This window comes from Boleophthalmus pectinirostris, unplaced genomic scaffold, assembly GCF_026225935.1.
Source record: "Boleophthalmus pectinirostris isolate CB_2022bp ecotype Guang Dong unplaced genomic scaffold, ASM2622593v1 HiC_scaffold_16, whole genome shotgun sequence".
Taxonomy (NCBI): domain Eukaryota; kingdom Metazoa; phylum Chordata; class Actinopteri; order Gobiiformes; family Gobiidae; genus Boleophthalmus; species Boleophthalmus pectinirostris.
The window spans coordinates 16,173,286-16,186,471 of NW_026571095.1; the positions used below are offsets into that span (position 1 = coordinate 16,173,286).

General features: G+C 37.3%; 1 protein-coding gene across 1 annotated transcript in view; it reads left to right on the forward strand.

The window, feature by feature from the left end:
* Window positions 1-13,186, forward strand: part of clstn2a (calsyntenin 2a) — a 142,652-nt gene that overhangs the window by 92,522 nt on the left and 36,944 nt on the right. The window contains exons 3-5 of the mRNA XM_020939389.2: window positions 6,355-6,550; window positions 10,940-11,051; window positions 11,136-11,232. Of these exons, the coding sequence (XP_020795048.1) occupies window positions 6,355-6,550; window positions 10,940-11,051; window positions 11,136-11,232 (405 nt within the window). The remainder of the gene's footprint in view (window positions 1-6,354; window positions 6,551-10,939; window positions 11,052-11,135; window positions 11,233-13,186) is intronic.

Sequence of the window (13,186 nt, forward strand, 5' to 3'; positions counted from 1 at the left end):
GTGAGTGTACTGAGGAGTGTGGAGTGTACTGTGGAGTGTACTGTGGAGTGTGTGAGTGTACTGACTGTGTGTAGTGTGTCTGAGGAGTGTGGAGTGTACTGTGAGTGTACTGTGAGTGTACTGTGAGTGTACTGTGAGTGTACTGTGAGTGTACTGTGGAGTGTGGAGTGTGTGTACTGTGAGTGGAGTGTGGAGTGTAGCCTGTGGAGTGTAACTGTGAGTGGTGAGTGAGACCTAATCCAGTCATTAATTAAACGAGGAGCCGGGGTAAGTGTGAGAGGCAGCAGTGTGAAGGCATCAGAGCTTAGACATACTCTTCTGAGAAACTGACTTTAATCATGGTCTTACAACGCCATGAGCCAAGAGACAGACAGAGAGAAGAAGAGGAGGGGAGAAAGAGGGAGGGAGAAAGAGAGAGGAAGAGAGAGTAAGGGACTGGGGAGAGAGGGAGGAAAGGAGAGATAGAGACAAATAGCGAGAAAGAGACAGAGAGGGGGGGAAAGAGAGAGGGAGGGAGAGAGTAGAGGAGAGAAGAAAAAGAAGAAAGATGGAGAGATGGACTGTGAGTGAGAGAAGGAGAGAGAGGATGAAAGAGAGAGAGGGAGGGATAGAGAGAGGCTGTTGTGTCTTCGTTCTACAAATAACCCACATGGACAGATGGAGTAACAACATCTGATTAGGAAGAGGAATTAATGCGATTGAATTTTGTCTCCTGTTGATCCTGAGCTCATGGTTTACACAGGGATTTCCTGGTTATAAAGGGCTCCTATTAAACCTTACAGTACAGAGGCTGCACCACTTGTGTGTAAACAGATTTGTGTGGTTCAAACTTTAATATATGCAAATGTATTTTTAAAAGCACTACTAACACATACCTCTGGAAAGGCAACAGTCCAATTTGAGAATAGCAAAAATGAATTGCCCTGACCTGAATACAAAATTGCAAGGTAAATGCCCTATGCTGGTTCTTAAAGGTCCTATATTACACAAAATGGACTCTTCTGCATTTTAAGTCATGTTAGAATGCTGTTACCTCCCCAAAAACATACCTGGAGTTGTGTTTCGTTTCATTCACACATGTTTGAGTAATCTTGCATTGTTAATCTGTCTACATCTTCAAAGCTCAAAATGCTCTGTTCCACTGCGTGGACTGTGACTGTGTGTTCATGTCATGAAGCTGTACTTTTCTAGTTAACAGCTAATTTTTTACCTTTTGTTTAATAGGGTCTGGCAGTTCGAGGGTTGGAAGGTAAAAACAAAGTGGAGCACTTACTATAATATCACATGCTATCACAAAGTGGAACAGAGAGAAGAGAGAGAGGGAAGAACTCAATATGCAGGGTTTGTGTGTTAAACTTGTGTGAATGAAACAAACCACAAGTCCAGGTATGATTGTGGTGAGGAAATCAGAAAATATTGTAATATGGGTCCTTTAATCTATATTTTTCTGTACATTTTTGGTTATTAAACACACACCTTGAACTAAACATTGATCTGAAACTATGCCCAATAACATCTAGACCTATTTTATTTTCATATCAGCAATTACAATTACAACTTTGCATTGTATAAAGAATTCTTAGTTAATAAAATGGTACCCTTTAGCTCACTATAGTGTATTTCTGTGTAATCCCACCTGTGGTTCAGAATAGTGAGAAGAATAAAGCATTCTTCATCTGTTCAGTGATGACGGCCCGTACCTTCTCTCACAGTCAAATGGCTTCTGCTCTGTTTTGCATAATTGTCTTCTTGACATCAGTGGGTGAGTTGCTCAAAGCCTGGGTACTATTTGAATTGCATGTGCAAACCTGTTCAGACTGTGTATTGAAGAATGCCTTGAATAGCCTTTCTTTTGAATACAATTCTAGATCAATTTTAGCAAACAACAGTGCTATTTATTTTCACTTTGTTTACCTGTGTGTCTAGCAGCTGTAAAAGTACTGCTGATCCTTGCATGTCCTAGAGGATTTAAGGTTTATCCCAGTGCAAACAAAACCATTTCTAGATTTACATTTCACCGTTTTTACCAAACCAGGTCACCATGGTAACTTGGAGGATTACAGGTGAAATAATCAATACTTTTGTCCTGTGATCACCCCATTGTTCCTACAGAGAAGCAGAAAGGATCGTTACTTTGCACAGTAATGGGGTTTAGCTAGATACAGTGTTATTTATACAGTATCTAATGTAGAATCTGAATTAGCAGCATGTCTTTCCATAATCTGAATTTGAAAGATTTTTTATTTTCATTGTAAAGTACGGGGCTTGCTGGTACAGACTTAACGTGGCAGCACTCATGAGCAACTTCTATTGATTTCATTCCTCTATAAACTCCAGGCTATGTTATGTTCAAGTCAAGCAAAATATGATAATATCTTAATAATAGCGCTGTAGTCGAAATTCAGTCAATTAAAGATATGTCCTGCCAATTGATTAGTCAACTTAATAGGGGCATAGCTTAAAACTTTTGTGTGTCTCTAAGCATCTGACCAAAACTGCAATCACAAGAATACAACAGCACAGGAGTTCATGCAAACACAACTATTTATCCCAAAAAAGTACTAAGAAACAATGTATTTATATAAAGATATTAGAGTAAACTTGCAAATAAGAGCTGAATATGCCTTTTTATATTTACCAAAAAATACCAACTCACTCCCCACCTTCTCTTTTCTGCTTTATCCCACATAATTCCTTATGATCTACATAAAATCATTGGACTAATACACATTTTAGCCGACTGAGACACCACTGACCAATTAATCGACTAAACGAATAAACGGCTACAGCTTGACTTAATAGAATACTGAAAATAGGACTCATAAAATAGGTCTTACATTACATTCCTTGCATAAACTGACTCTATGCTATCCACTAATGGGAAATAAACCACATAAACAAACACACATTTACGACTCTGACATTTCTTGTTATGTATGACACAATCACTTCCCTCCTCTGCCTTGTAATAGACTGCATATCTTTTTATTATTAATTGCATCCATCTTGTGTACATCCAATGTAGCAGCAGTTTAACACAGTGTGGAGTACATGTGGTGTGACCGCTGGGTATTTCCTGTGCATGTCCTCGGCCTCTGTGGAGAACCATCTCTTTCTGATGATTGTTGTTATTGAGTTGTTTTTGCTGACTCTTCCACTTTGCTCACAGTTGGCGCCGGCAACAAGCTACCACCCTCAAGCTAAAATCTATGAGTTTTGATATTTACTCTAAGAAGCAAGCGGCTCCCTTCCCTGTCCCCCTGTGACTCTGAAATATTTGACTTAGTTTCATCCGAGTGTGCTGCAAAAGTGTTGAAATTACATGTTTGGTGGAGATGCGTGCTTGTATAATGCGTGTATTTGCTGACGCAGTTGGAGTCCATTTCAAATCCCAGTCATTACCATAGATATCCCCATTCCTCTCCATCGTCTTGGTCTCCAGCCGCTCCTCGTTCTCCAACTAAACATGCTCGCTACTAGAGACTGAGCAGAAAATGCGTTCCCAAACTGCTAGGTGGAACTGCTTTTGCTAAGGCAGGATTTGAAGCTGTGAGCTGCTATTTCTGAGAGTGGTTGTTCGGCCTCTGTCCCGTACTTGTGAGTGTGAGTGAGCAGATTATTAGCCCCTGTGGAAGCCACCCACTGTTTTTGTTATTACAAGTCTATAGATATAACCTCGAGTCTCACTGCTGCATAATGGCCGTTACATTTTCATTTAGATAAGAGCTCAAAGGAGTCAACAGGAGGGCTCCCACGCTCCAAAGCTTTCAGGATCACACAGCCTTAAGCACTGTCCCTGCCTCTTTTATTTCACTGAAGATGAGATGCTTTGAGGAGACCAAGGGGTAAGGGTTAATGATGTGAAGGGCACAGGGTAACAGTGAAATGCATTAACAGTGAAAGCTTTTACCAATAATATCTGGAGTATTTCACAATCAACATTTTTTCCACATTCAATAGGAGATATTGGTTTATCTTTAAAAGTAATATGCATATTGCCTCTGGCTCTAAATAATAGTTTTCCTTCACTATTTACTATATCTTAAAAATATATACTTTTATTTTTATTCTTATCATGGCTATATAAATATCTCTGTACAATGGAAAAAAACAATATAAGTTAAAATTACTTAAATTAAGAACATTTTACTTACTAGATTCAACTTGACAAGTAAAATGATCTACCAATGGAATAAGTGCATTTTTTCATAATTCAAGGAACACTCACTTTCGTTTCTTATTATTTTTCTTATTTTAAGTGTAGCAAGATGTATTTTCATATTTTAAGTACAAAAAGACTTATTCCACTGGCAGATAATTTTACTTTCAAGTGAAATGTACTTAAGTCATGATAAAACTTTCTTAATTCAAGTCATCTTTACTTCACTAGATTTAGTTTTTTGCAGTGTAGATATTTTACCAAAAGACTAAAAATTATAACTTTCTTTTTCATTGTAATAATTCATTTATTCATTTATTACAATTTATTCTTGTCTTGGGTCAAAGCCACTTTTTGGAAGATCCCCCTAATCCCTGGAATGTACTTCAAACTCCCATCTCCATTTCATGTACAAGCGCAGAGTACTGCGTCTGCCGTGTGTCATCCTCCTTTAGAGCCCCAGATATTTGACAGAAATCAGAAGTTATCTTCTTCTTAAGCCTGCCCCGCGAGCACAACACAGAGAGAACAGTGCGTACTGAGACATGACTGTTGAAAAGCGCCTCCAATCTGAAGTGACTTCTATAGAGCTGAAAGAAGATGTGGGCTTTTGTTGTGTTTACTTTCTCACCCACAGCTTGATTCTGTGCCAGCTCCTGCCTTTGGAGTCCACATATCCAGACGCCTTTGCAATGGAAATAACCAACAGTGTCACACAGCAGCAGTGCCAGCACATGCTTCATGAACATACTCTTTATATAGAACTATATGTAGGCCTGTCACCAGAACACAGTCTGAAGCACGATACAGTGATACTCTGCAGCTGATCGCATCAAGATTCCATGGGGGTGTGATGCTAACAGTAGACACTGCTCTGTTTGAAGCTCTGTTACTCAATTTGGACTTTGATCTGAGCTTTGTTTTAACACAATCTGACCAGAAAGAGCTGACCTGGTTGGAACTACAACAGCTGAACTGATTTGTGCTGTTAAACATGCCCATCTCACACACAGTTACAGTCACAACTCAACGGTTTGTCAATTAGTCACAATTTTTTGTTGCAATCAAACTCCTAAACGGGACCATCAAGCAATAATTGGCCACAGAAGTTATTCAACCGTATACAGCTCAAAAATACCCAAAACTCCATAATAAATTTTGATAGGCAGAATATATAGTTCCTGCTTTTATATATTAAATGATAAGTCAATATAGTAATTATTGACAGGTCTAACTGCAAGAACATGTCAGTAAAGCAAAGAGGTATAGAACTAGTAGTAAAATGTATTCAGTACTTAATGGTCCTATATTACACAAAATTGACTCTTGTGAGCTTTTAGCCATGTTATAATGCTGTTACCTAATCAAATAGATCTGAAATTATCCAAATAATTCTACTAAAGTTAGGTGGAGTTTAAAAACACAGTGGAGCACTTGGACCAAATAACTCTTTACATAGTCTAAAATATATAAATATAAATAACTATAGCTTGTTATCTCTTTTTTTCTATAAATGCTATTGCTTCTGCTTCTTTGTATTTTTTAAATCAGACACAGTTTACACTTTCTTCCCTTTGGTTTTGCTTTCACACCAGAGAAATAAGTGTTTTTCCTTTTCATGCCACATCTCTGACGTAGAGGCTTTCCTAATATAGACTGAACTTATCATATAATCCATCAGGAATTACCCCACCTATAGAGTAGTGCTCTTTTTTCAAATGTTTTTTTTTTTTTTTTTGAACAAATATGCAATCACAAGTTACACCAACACATTTCATGACATTAAAGTTCGTTACAAATGAATGTGAGTTTTGTATCCTTAAAGTGCCCATGTTATGCTATTTTCTGATCTATGTTATAATGTTGTTTCCTCAACACAAACAAAGCTGGTGTTACTTACTAAAACTACCACTACATGACATGACATCACTAGGTGGAACAGAGCATTTTGAGCTTTGGAGATGTAGACAGACTAATAACAAAAGATTACTCAAACGTGTGAATGAAACAAAACACAACTCCAGTTATATTATCTGCTCCATTTTATATATGTTATAAGAACTTATACATTTTAATCAAGCAATGAGTAGTATTCAAAATCCTGTTTACCAATAATTACAAGTATTTCTGCTAATAATGCTATTTTTAAACTAAATTTCTTCTAGCTTCTCATTGCCTTTTCTATGTGTTTTTAGGGGAGATTTGTGCCTTCAAGATCTTCGGCCAGGATGTCCCATTTGAGGCAGTGGTTCTTAATCGGACTTCTGGAGAGGGGGTGCTCCGAGCCAGTGGTCAGGTGGACTGTGAGCTCCAGAAAGAGTACACCTTCATTATACAGGCCTATGACTGCGGGGCGGGGCCAGATGGGGCAGACTGGAAGAAGTCACACAAGTAAGTAACAGAAAGCTAAGAGCACATGATCAGGAGTAACACGAACTGGAAACTTGAAATCTGTGCCCTTAAAGGGTCTATATCTTCTTATCTATATTATAATGTTGTTTCCTCATCAAAAACATACCTGGAGTTTTGTTTCGTTTTTCATCACACGTTTAACACAAATCTTGCATATTTCACTAGAATAATACAGAGCATTTTGAGCTTTGGGGATGTACACAAACTACACAGCAAATTCAGCTCGTAAATTCGTATATTGTTCATTTTAACATTTTTACCATGTCATATGAGGTCCACAATAAAAAGAGTTAAAACTATACTTTCCAAAATGTAGAGGGCTCAACACTGGTAAAGTGATGTAACCACACTCCTCATAGTTGAATTTGACACTGATTAAGATTTGATTTTTTTTACACTAGTGTATAGTGAAAAACTAAAATAACTATATTGCTATGTTTTAACACTTTATGAAGTCGAAATAGTGTAGAGTGCTCTTCATGTTACACTATTCAAAATGCTGTGGTCATTCTAGTTCATAATCCCTTTTACAAATGTAGAATAAGGAAAACCACCACAAAATTCCATTTCAACAATGCACATCATACAATCAACAAAATTTTAAAAAAGTCATATGACACAATACTATTTTTACAAAATCCAACTGACAACAGGAATTCTCTGTGCCCTCAACAGTTGGTCATAATGATTGTTATTTATTTTTTTAAAGTTGATTTTTCAATGCAAGCAGTCGATGGATGAATCAAGATCTTGTTTTGAATGGAATTCAGACATGCTCCTCTCCAAAAAATGAGAGGAGCATGTCTGACTGAAATAATCTCCTTATATAAACAACAATAACAATGTTCACAATAGAGGCAGTCCTGCTAATTATGAAACAATAACATTGCAGAGACTTTTTACCTCAAGAGTCAGTCTTTCACTCTTGGGGTTTCTTTTGACACATCCAATGTCCGTGTTGTAGACAGTTCTTTGAATACAAGTGTAAAGGTTTTAAGAGTCTGAGGACCAAGTACCTTGAAGTGTTCACCAAATTCAGCCAGGTCAATGATGACATAAAAAACCTTTGTCCTTCCCACTTAATATAATAATAATAAAATGAATATAACATATACAAGTAACCACCTTGCAAAACGGGCAATGCAATATTTAATGAGCCATGAATAAAAATGAAAAAGTAAATATAGTTAATATATTATGGGGCATGCATATATCATTATTTGTTTGTTCCTATTAAGCAGGTTATTCTGTTGCACGAGCTGTATGTTTTTGTATACAGGAAACATTCAAATAAATAACTTGAAGGGTAATTTGAAAAAATGTAGCCCCTTATTTTTAAATGCAAGACCCACAAGAAACAAAACACCTAAATGCCATTTAATTGAACTGAATTTTAATTACCATTGAATTTTAATTTTTTATTTTTTTGAAGTAACGTAATTTAATTTAGTACGAACTGTGGCTATTTTACCCAATTTTCATGGGCATCAGTGACGGTAACATTGACTCAGATGGTTGGACATGAGGCTCGTTGAGTTCAGGTTTTGCTGAAAAACAAACGCTATTAGCTGTTAGCTTTGCGCTGTTAGCTCTTAGCTTAGCTTAGCTTCGGACAGTGAAATGTGACTTCTCTCGGACTGTAGCTCTCCCACTGGGAACGCTACAAAAATCCAACACTGATGTAGTGTAATATTCAAAACAGACACTTTCTATGTGTTTCACATTAACACTGTGGATCATCTCTTTTTATGTCAACACTGAATCAACAACTACGTATTTTACTCTATAGCACTGTCATAGTTCAAATAAATCTGTTGTTACTATGTTGAAACATATCTGGATTTTCTTCACTTTACTCCAAACAACAACAACACCGTGAATTTAACACTTTTGAATTTGCTGTGTATGTTTTCATTAATTATCTTAAAAAGCAGTTGCATTGACTTACACCAGTTCTGTCATATTCAATGAAAGATTTATATAACTCGACTTGTGTCATGAGTCACTTGAAGAGCTGCTATTGTTTCTGACTGTCTGTCAGCCTACTGACAAATAACAATGTTTCCAAATAAAAACGTTAACTGTGGGCAGTAATTCACATGCACTGTCACTCAAAAACTCTTACATAACATGGACTGTTGTGAGAGGATGAATAGGATTTTTTGTATCAGAAAAAGTTTTTTCTCTACTTATGTTTCTTCCCTTTTAAAAATGTTTTATTTTAGTTTGTATGCATAACTTTACTGCCACTCTTTATAATTATAACACTTGCTGTGTGTGTCCATTCAGTGATTGGATTAACAAAAAAATATTATTCCAGCTCTGATGTAACAGCTCTTGACTGCAGTATCTCGTGATACTAGTATTTGCTTTGGGCTAATTTATTTTTGGAGCAATGCAAACCTGAAATGAATCTGCCTTATTAAACATTTCATCTTCCAGTGGAAATTTGTGTTTGGGGATCACTCAGTTTGGCAGCTGATGAAACCGTTTCCAACAAATTGTACATGATTAATTCTATTATAATAAAAATGAAAAGTACTTAATTTTGATACTGTTTCAAGCTGACTGGGAAATCGTTGGCAAATTGTTAAGACTCTAATCCTCAATGCTGATCAGACTGCAGTTTCATCATACTGTCTATCACCATACTGTAGTGTATGTAAGTACTGTATGTACTGTAAACAGGAGACTGAGTAGAAGTACTGCACATTGACTTGGTTTCTACAACAGTGACAGATGAAACAAAAGTATGGGCCCGAGTATGGGAGCCACAGACAGGCCAGTGGCAGGTACAGTGTCTCCCTCACCCACAGACGGCACTAAAATAACCTGGACAGACAACAGAGGAGACAGGGGACAGAGGAGACATAAGGGATAGAGGGAACAGAGGTGAAAAGGGGACAGCGGGGACAAAGGAGAAAAGGTGTCAGCAGGGACAGAAGACACAGAGGAAACAGGAGAGAGGAAAGAGAGGGCACAGAGGAAGCATAGGGGACACAGGGGGCAGAGGGGACAGAGGAGCGAGTGGACGCTGTGGGGCTTGTGGAGCTTCTACAGTGAAAGACTCAGATAAATAGCAGAGAGTGTCAGGGGCTTGTGTGTGTGACATTATCACTGCATGACATTCCAAATAGGCCTCATTACGCTAATGCTATTAATTAGCCAGATGTGCTTCCTCATTGCTGGTGCCGACAGAAAAGGTCACCATAAAACAAACTTCATGATGCGTCGCCATAAGAGTTTAAATGATACACTTGACTGCTCCAGTGCTCTTAAATTGCCAAAGAGCAGCACCTCCCACTAGATTACACACTGTGTGATTGGATGTGAGTAAAGAGAAATAGATGTCAACAACAGCCTATGATACACACCATTTTCTTTAGTTTAGTTTGAGCTGCCCTTATCACAAAGTAGTATCCTCCAGTAATTTATTAATATTTTGTCTGTGTCGTAAGATTTAATCTTCAGCCACAAGTTTGAGTCTTAGTGGTACAATTTTTTTTTTCACCTTGGAGCAGACAACTCCATCTTTGCATCAAAAAATAAAAGAATCCCCATGGGGAATTCTGATCATATACATTTTAAACACTGACACAATGTGCTAATGTGTGCAAAATGTGTCCGCTCCAAGTGCTTAATGAATTAAATGTTTTTAGTTCAGTGTCGTCACTCTGCACACACATTATACACAGCACATAGGGCACCAAGTGCTTGTGGGGACACCTCCAAAAAATTAGGCTTGTGAATCATCACAAAACTATCCATCCAAAGTGCGTGGAGGGAGGCGAGATGCCGGTGTCAGCACGAACAGAATCCCCCAAAATCTCTCTTTCTCTGTCTCTCCCTCTCTTTTTCTCTTCCTTTATCTCAGTGTCTGGACCTTCACGCATGCCAGCAGATAGAGTCTTCGAGGATTTTTTAAAGTTCCTTGATTGAGTAAATTCTATTGTGCAATTATTTGTACTTATGTACATCATTTACCAAAGAAATGTGTACATTATTACTTACAAGGATACATACTTGTTCTCTGTTTACAATGTTCAGTTCAGTGCTCAGTCTGCAGTCATTGCACAAATCTTTGTTTCTACTAATGATGGTGATATTTATGTATTAACACTTTTTAATAAATTATTATTTCAGCTTTCATGATTTGTGTATTTGTTCTGCAAATAAAGCGAATCACACTGATAAATTCTGAATTTTAATTCTGGGTGGGGCGGGGTGGTATGGTGGGGCATCACAAAGCATTTGTGCTTAGGGCACCCAAATGGCTAGCAATGGCCCTGTTTTAACTGTTGAATGCCACTAAAATGTATGATTGTTACACTTTTGCTTGCTATGGTCTAACCGTAGGTTGTTTTTCAGAGCGGTGGTGCATGTTCAAGTTGATGACGTCAATGAGTTCAGTCCTACGTTTCGAGAGCAGCAGTACAAAGCATCTGTGACTGAAGGAAAGATCTATGACAGCATTCTGCAGGTATTTGAACATTTGATGTTTAGTGTAGCATTTTAAAAGGTTTTACTTTCAAGATGACACTTAATGTGAATTGTAATTGTTCAGGTGGAAGCCTGGGACCAGGACTGCTCTCCACAGTACAGTCAGATCTGCAACTATGAGATTGTAACTGCTGGGACACCATTTGCCATCGACCGTAATGGTAAGCTCTATACTTGTATATGTTCCATTTTAGAAAAGCACATTATAAGACAAGAGTGATGTGATTAGCACAGATCTCAGAGACACCAGATTGAATCCTGACTCTTATTTATAACTCAAGTCCAAGTTTACTGTAAAAGAGCAGCAGAAAGTACAGTTACTTGGCTAAACAAGTAAAAGTAGTGCTGCCAAGTTTGTAAATACAAGTATACATGAAAAATACCAATTAAAGAACTAGTATTTTAGCGACTTTTCACTTCGAGTTTCTAGATACTTAAGATCAAATATCAAACGTTCCCTGAGGGTGCGATGCTAACGTTGAGCTCTATTTGAGGTTTGTTAGACTTTAATCTGTGCATTATTTTAACACAATCTGACTAAAAAGAGCAGTTTTAGTTGGAACTACAACAGGTGAGCTCATTTGTGCTGTTAAACAAGACTCACACACTTAAAATTACAGCATTAGCCAGCCATTAGCTAGCTAGCATTAGTGAACCTTTTTGGTGAAAATCAAACACCTAAATAGGACTGTGAACACTCAGACTCATCACAGGCTTCTGAAAATGTCTTATCTAAATCCATTTTGTGTTTTTTTTTTTTTTTCAGAATTCAGACAATCTTAAAACATTTGATAGTGTTTGTTAGTGTAATGTGTGCATTCTGTCACCATGGTAACTGCTGAACATTCCACCATAAAGATATGCATAGAGCACCCCCAGCATGATGTCACTGCAAATTATCAATAAAGCAGGTTTGAAAATTCTGCAGGTCGAAATGGTAGTTAGATAGCTTTTTTAGAAAGAGTGGAATAATAATAAATGAGACTAGGAATGTTGTTTGGTTTGTGACCCAAAGGAACGACAGAGGCTGAGCAGAAGAATCTGAGATCATTTTTGAAAGTGAAGATAATGATGAGTTGAATTAAATACTGGAGGAGCAGCCATGTTTGATGTTTTGCAGAATGAGATGGTGGTCGGTGAGGTTAGAGCTGATTGACAGAAAAGGATTGTTCTAGCTCTAGTGAACCTGGACATGAAGGGAGCACAGAGACAGGAAGAGGAGGCTTAGCTGGGTCAGATTAATGTATTCCTTCTGGAGGAATGCTACTTTAAAACATGCATTTCTAACATTATGAGTGAATCATTAAAAATATAAAATGTTTGAGCAAGACAGAAAATCAGTGAGGAAAAAAACAGAACAAAACTAAAGCCATGTATTTTTGAAACAGGTCCAACCAAGCTATTGCACAATTTAGAGCCAGATGAGATTGGAAAGTATTTGTGATTTACAGTTTATGTTTTTATATAAGGATATTTTAAACACATCCATGAGTATTAACATTCATGAGGAGACTGTATATGGATGTAATACAAGAATCCCATGCCGTTTCATTTCAGATTATACGTACGTCACATAGTTAGCAGGTTTTATATGAAATGTTACAAGAATTTTGATTGTAATTTACTTATTGTGGCCATTCATGGTGCAATTTTTAAGGTGCATTGTGTAACTTTTCTGGTGGAGCATTACATACTTTTCTTCATAGAGATGTTATTGCTTTGTCTAGAATGTTTCGCAGTGTAGCGTTGAACCTTTCTATCTTCAAGTAGATCAAACCAGACCAAGTTATGAGTCAGATCTGTGGAGAGGAAACCCTGATCATAGTTAGAATGTCTGTTTTTCTAGTTATTTTTGAGCTATAAAACCACCTGTAATAGAATAATTGTAAGGTAGAATAGTTTATAACATACTGTGGAACGCTTTTGGCAGAACAAGAAATAACCAGGTGACGGACCAAAAAGTTACACTATGCACCTTAATCCCATAGTCGTAGTACAAAATATAAGTATGTACATACTATATTTACCCATGGATTGTGCAAAGAAAAACAGAAGAATATTATCTTGTTTTGCTCAGTGTGAACCAAGGATCTGACCTGTTGTTCTCCTTTCTGC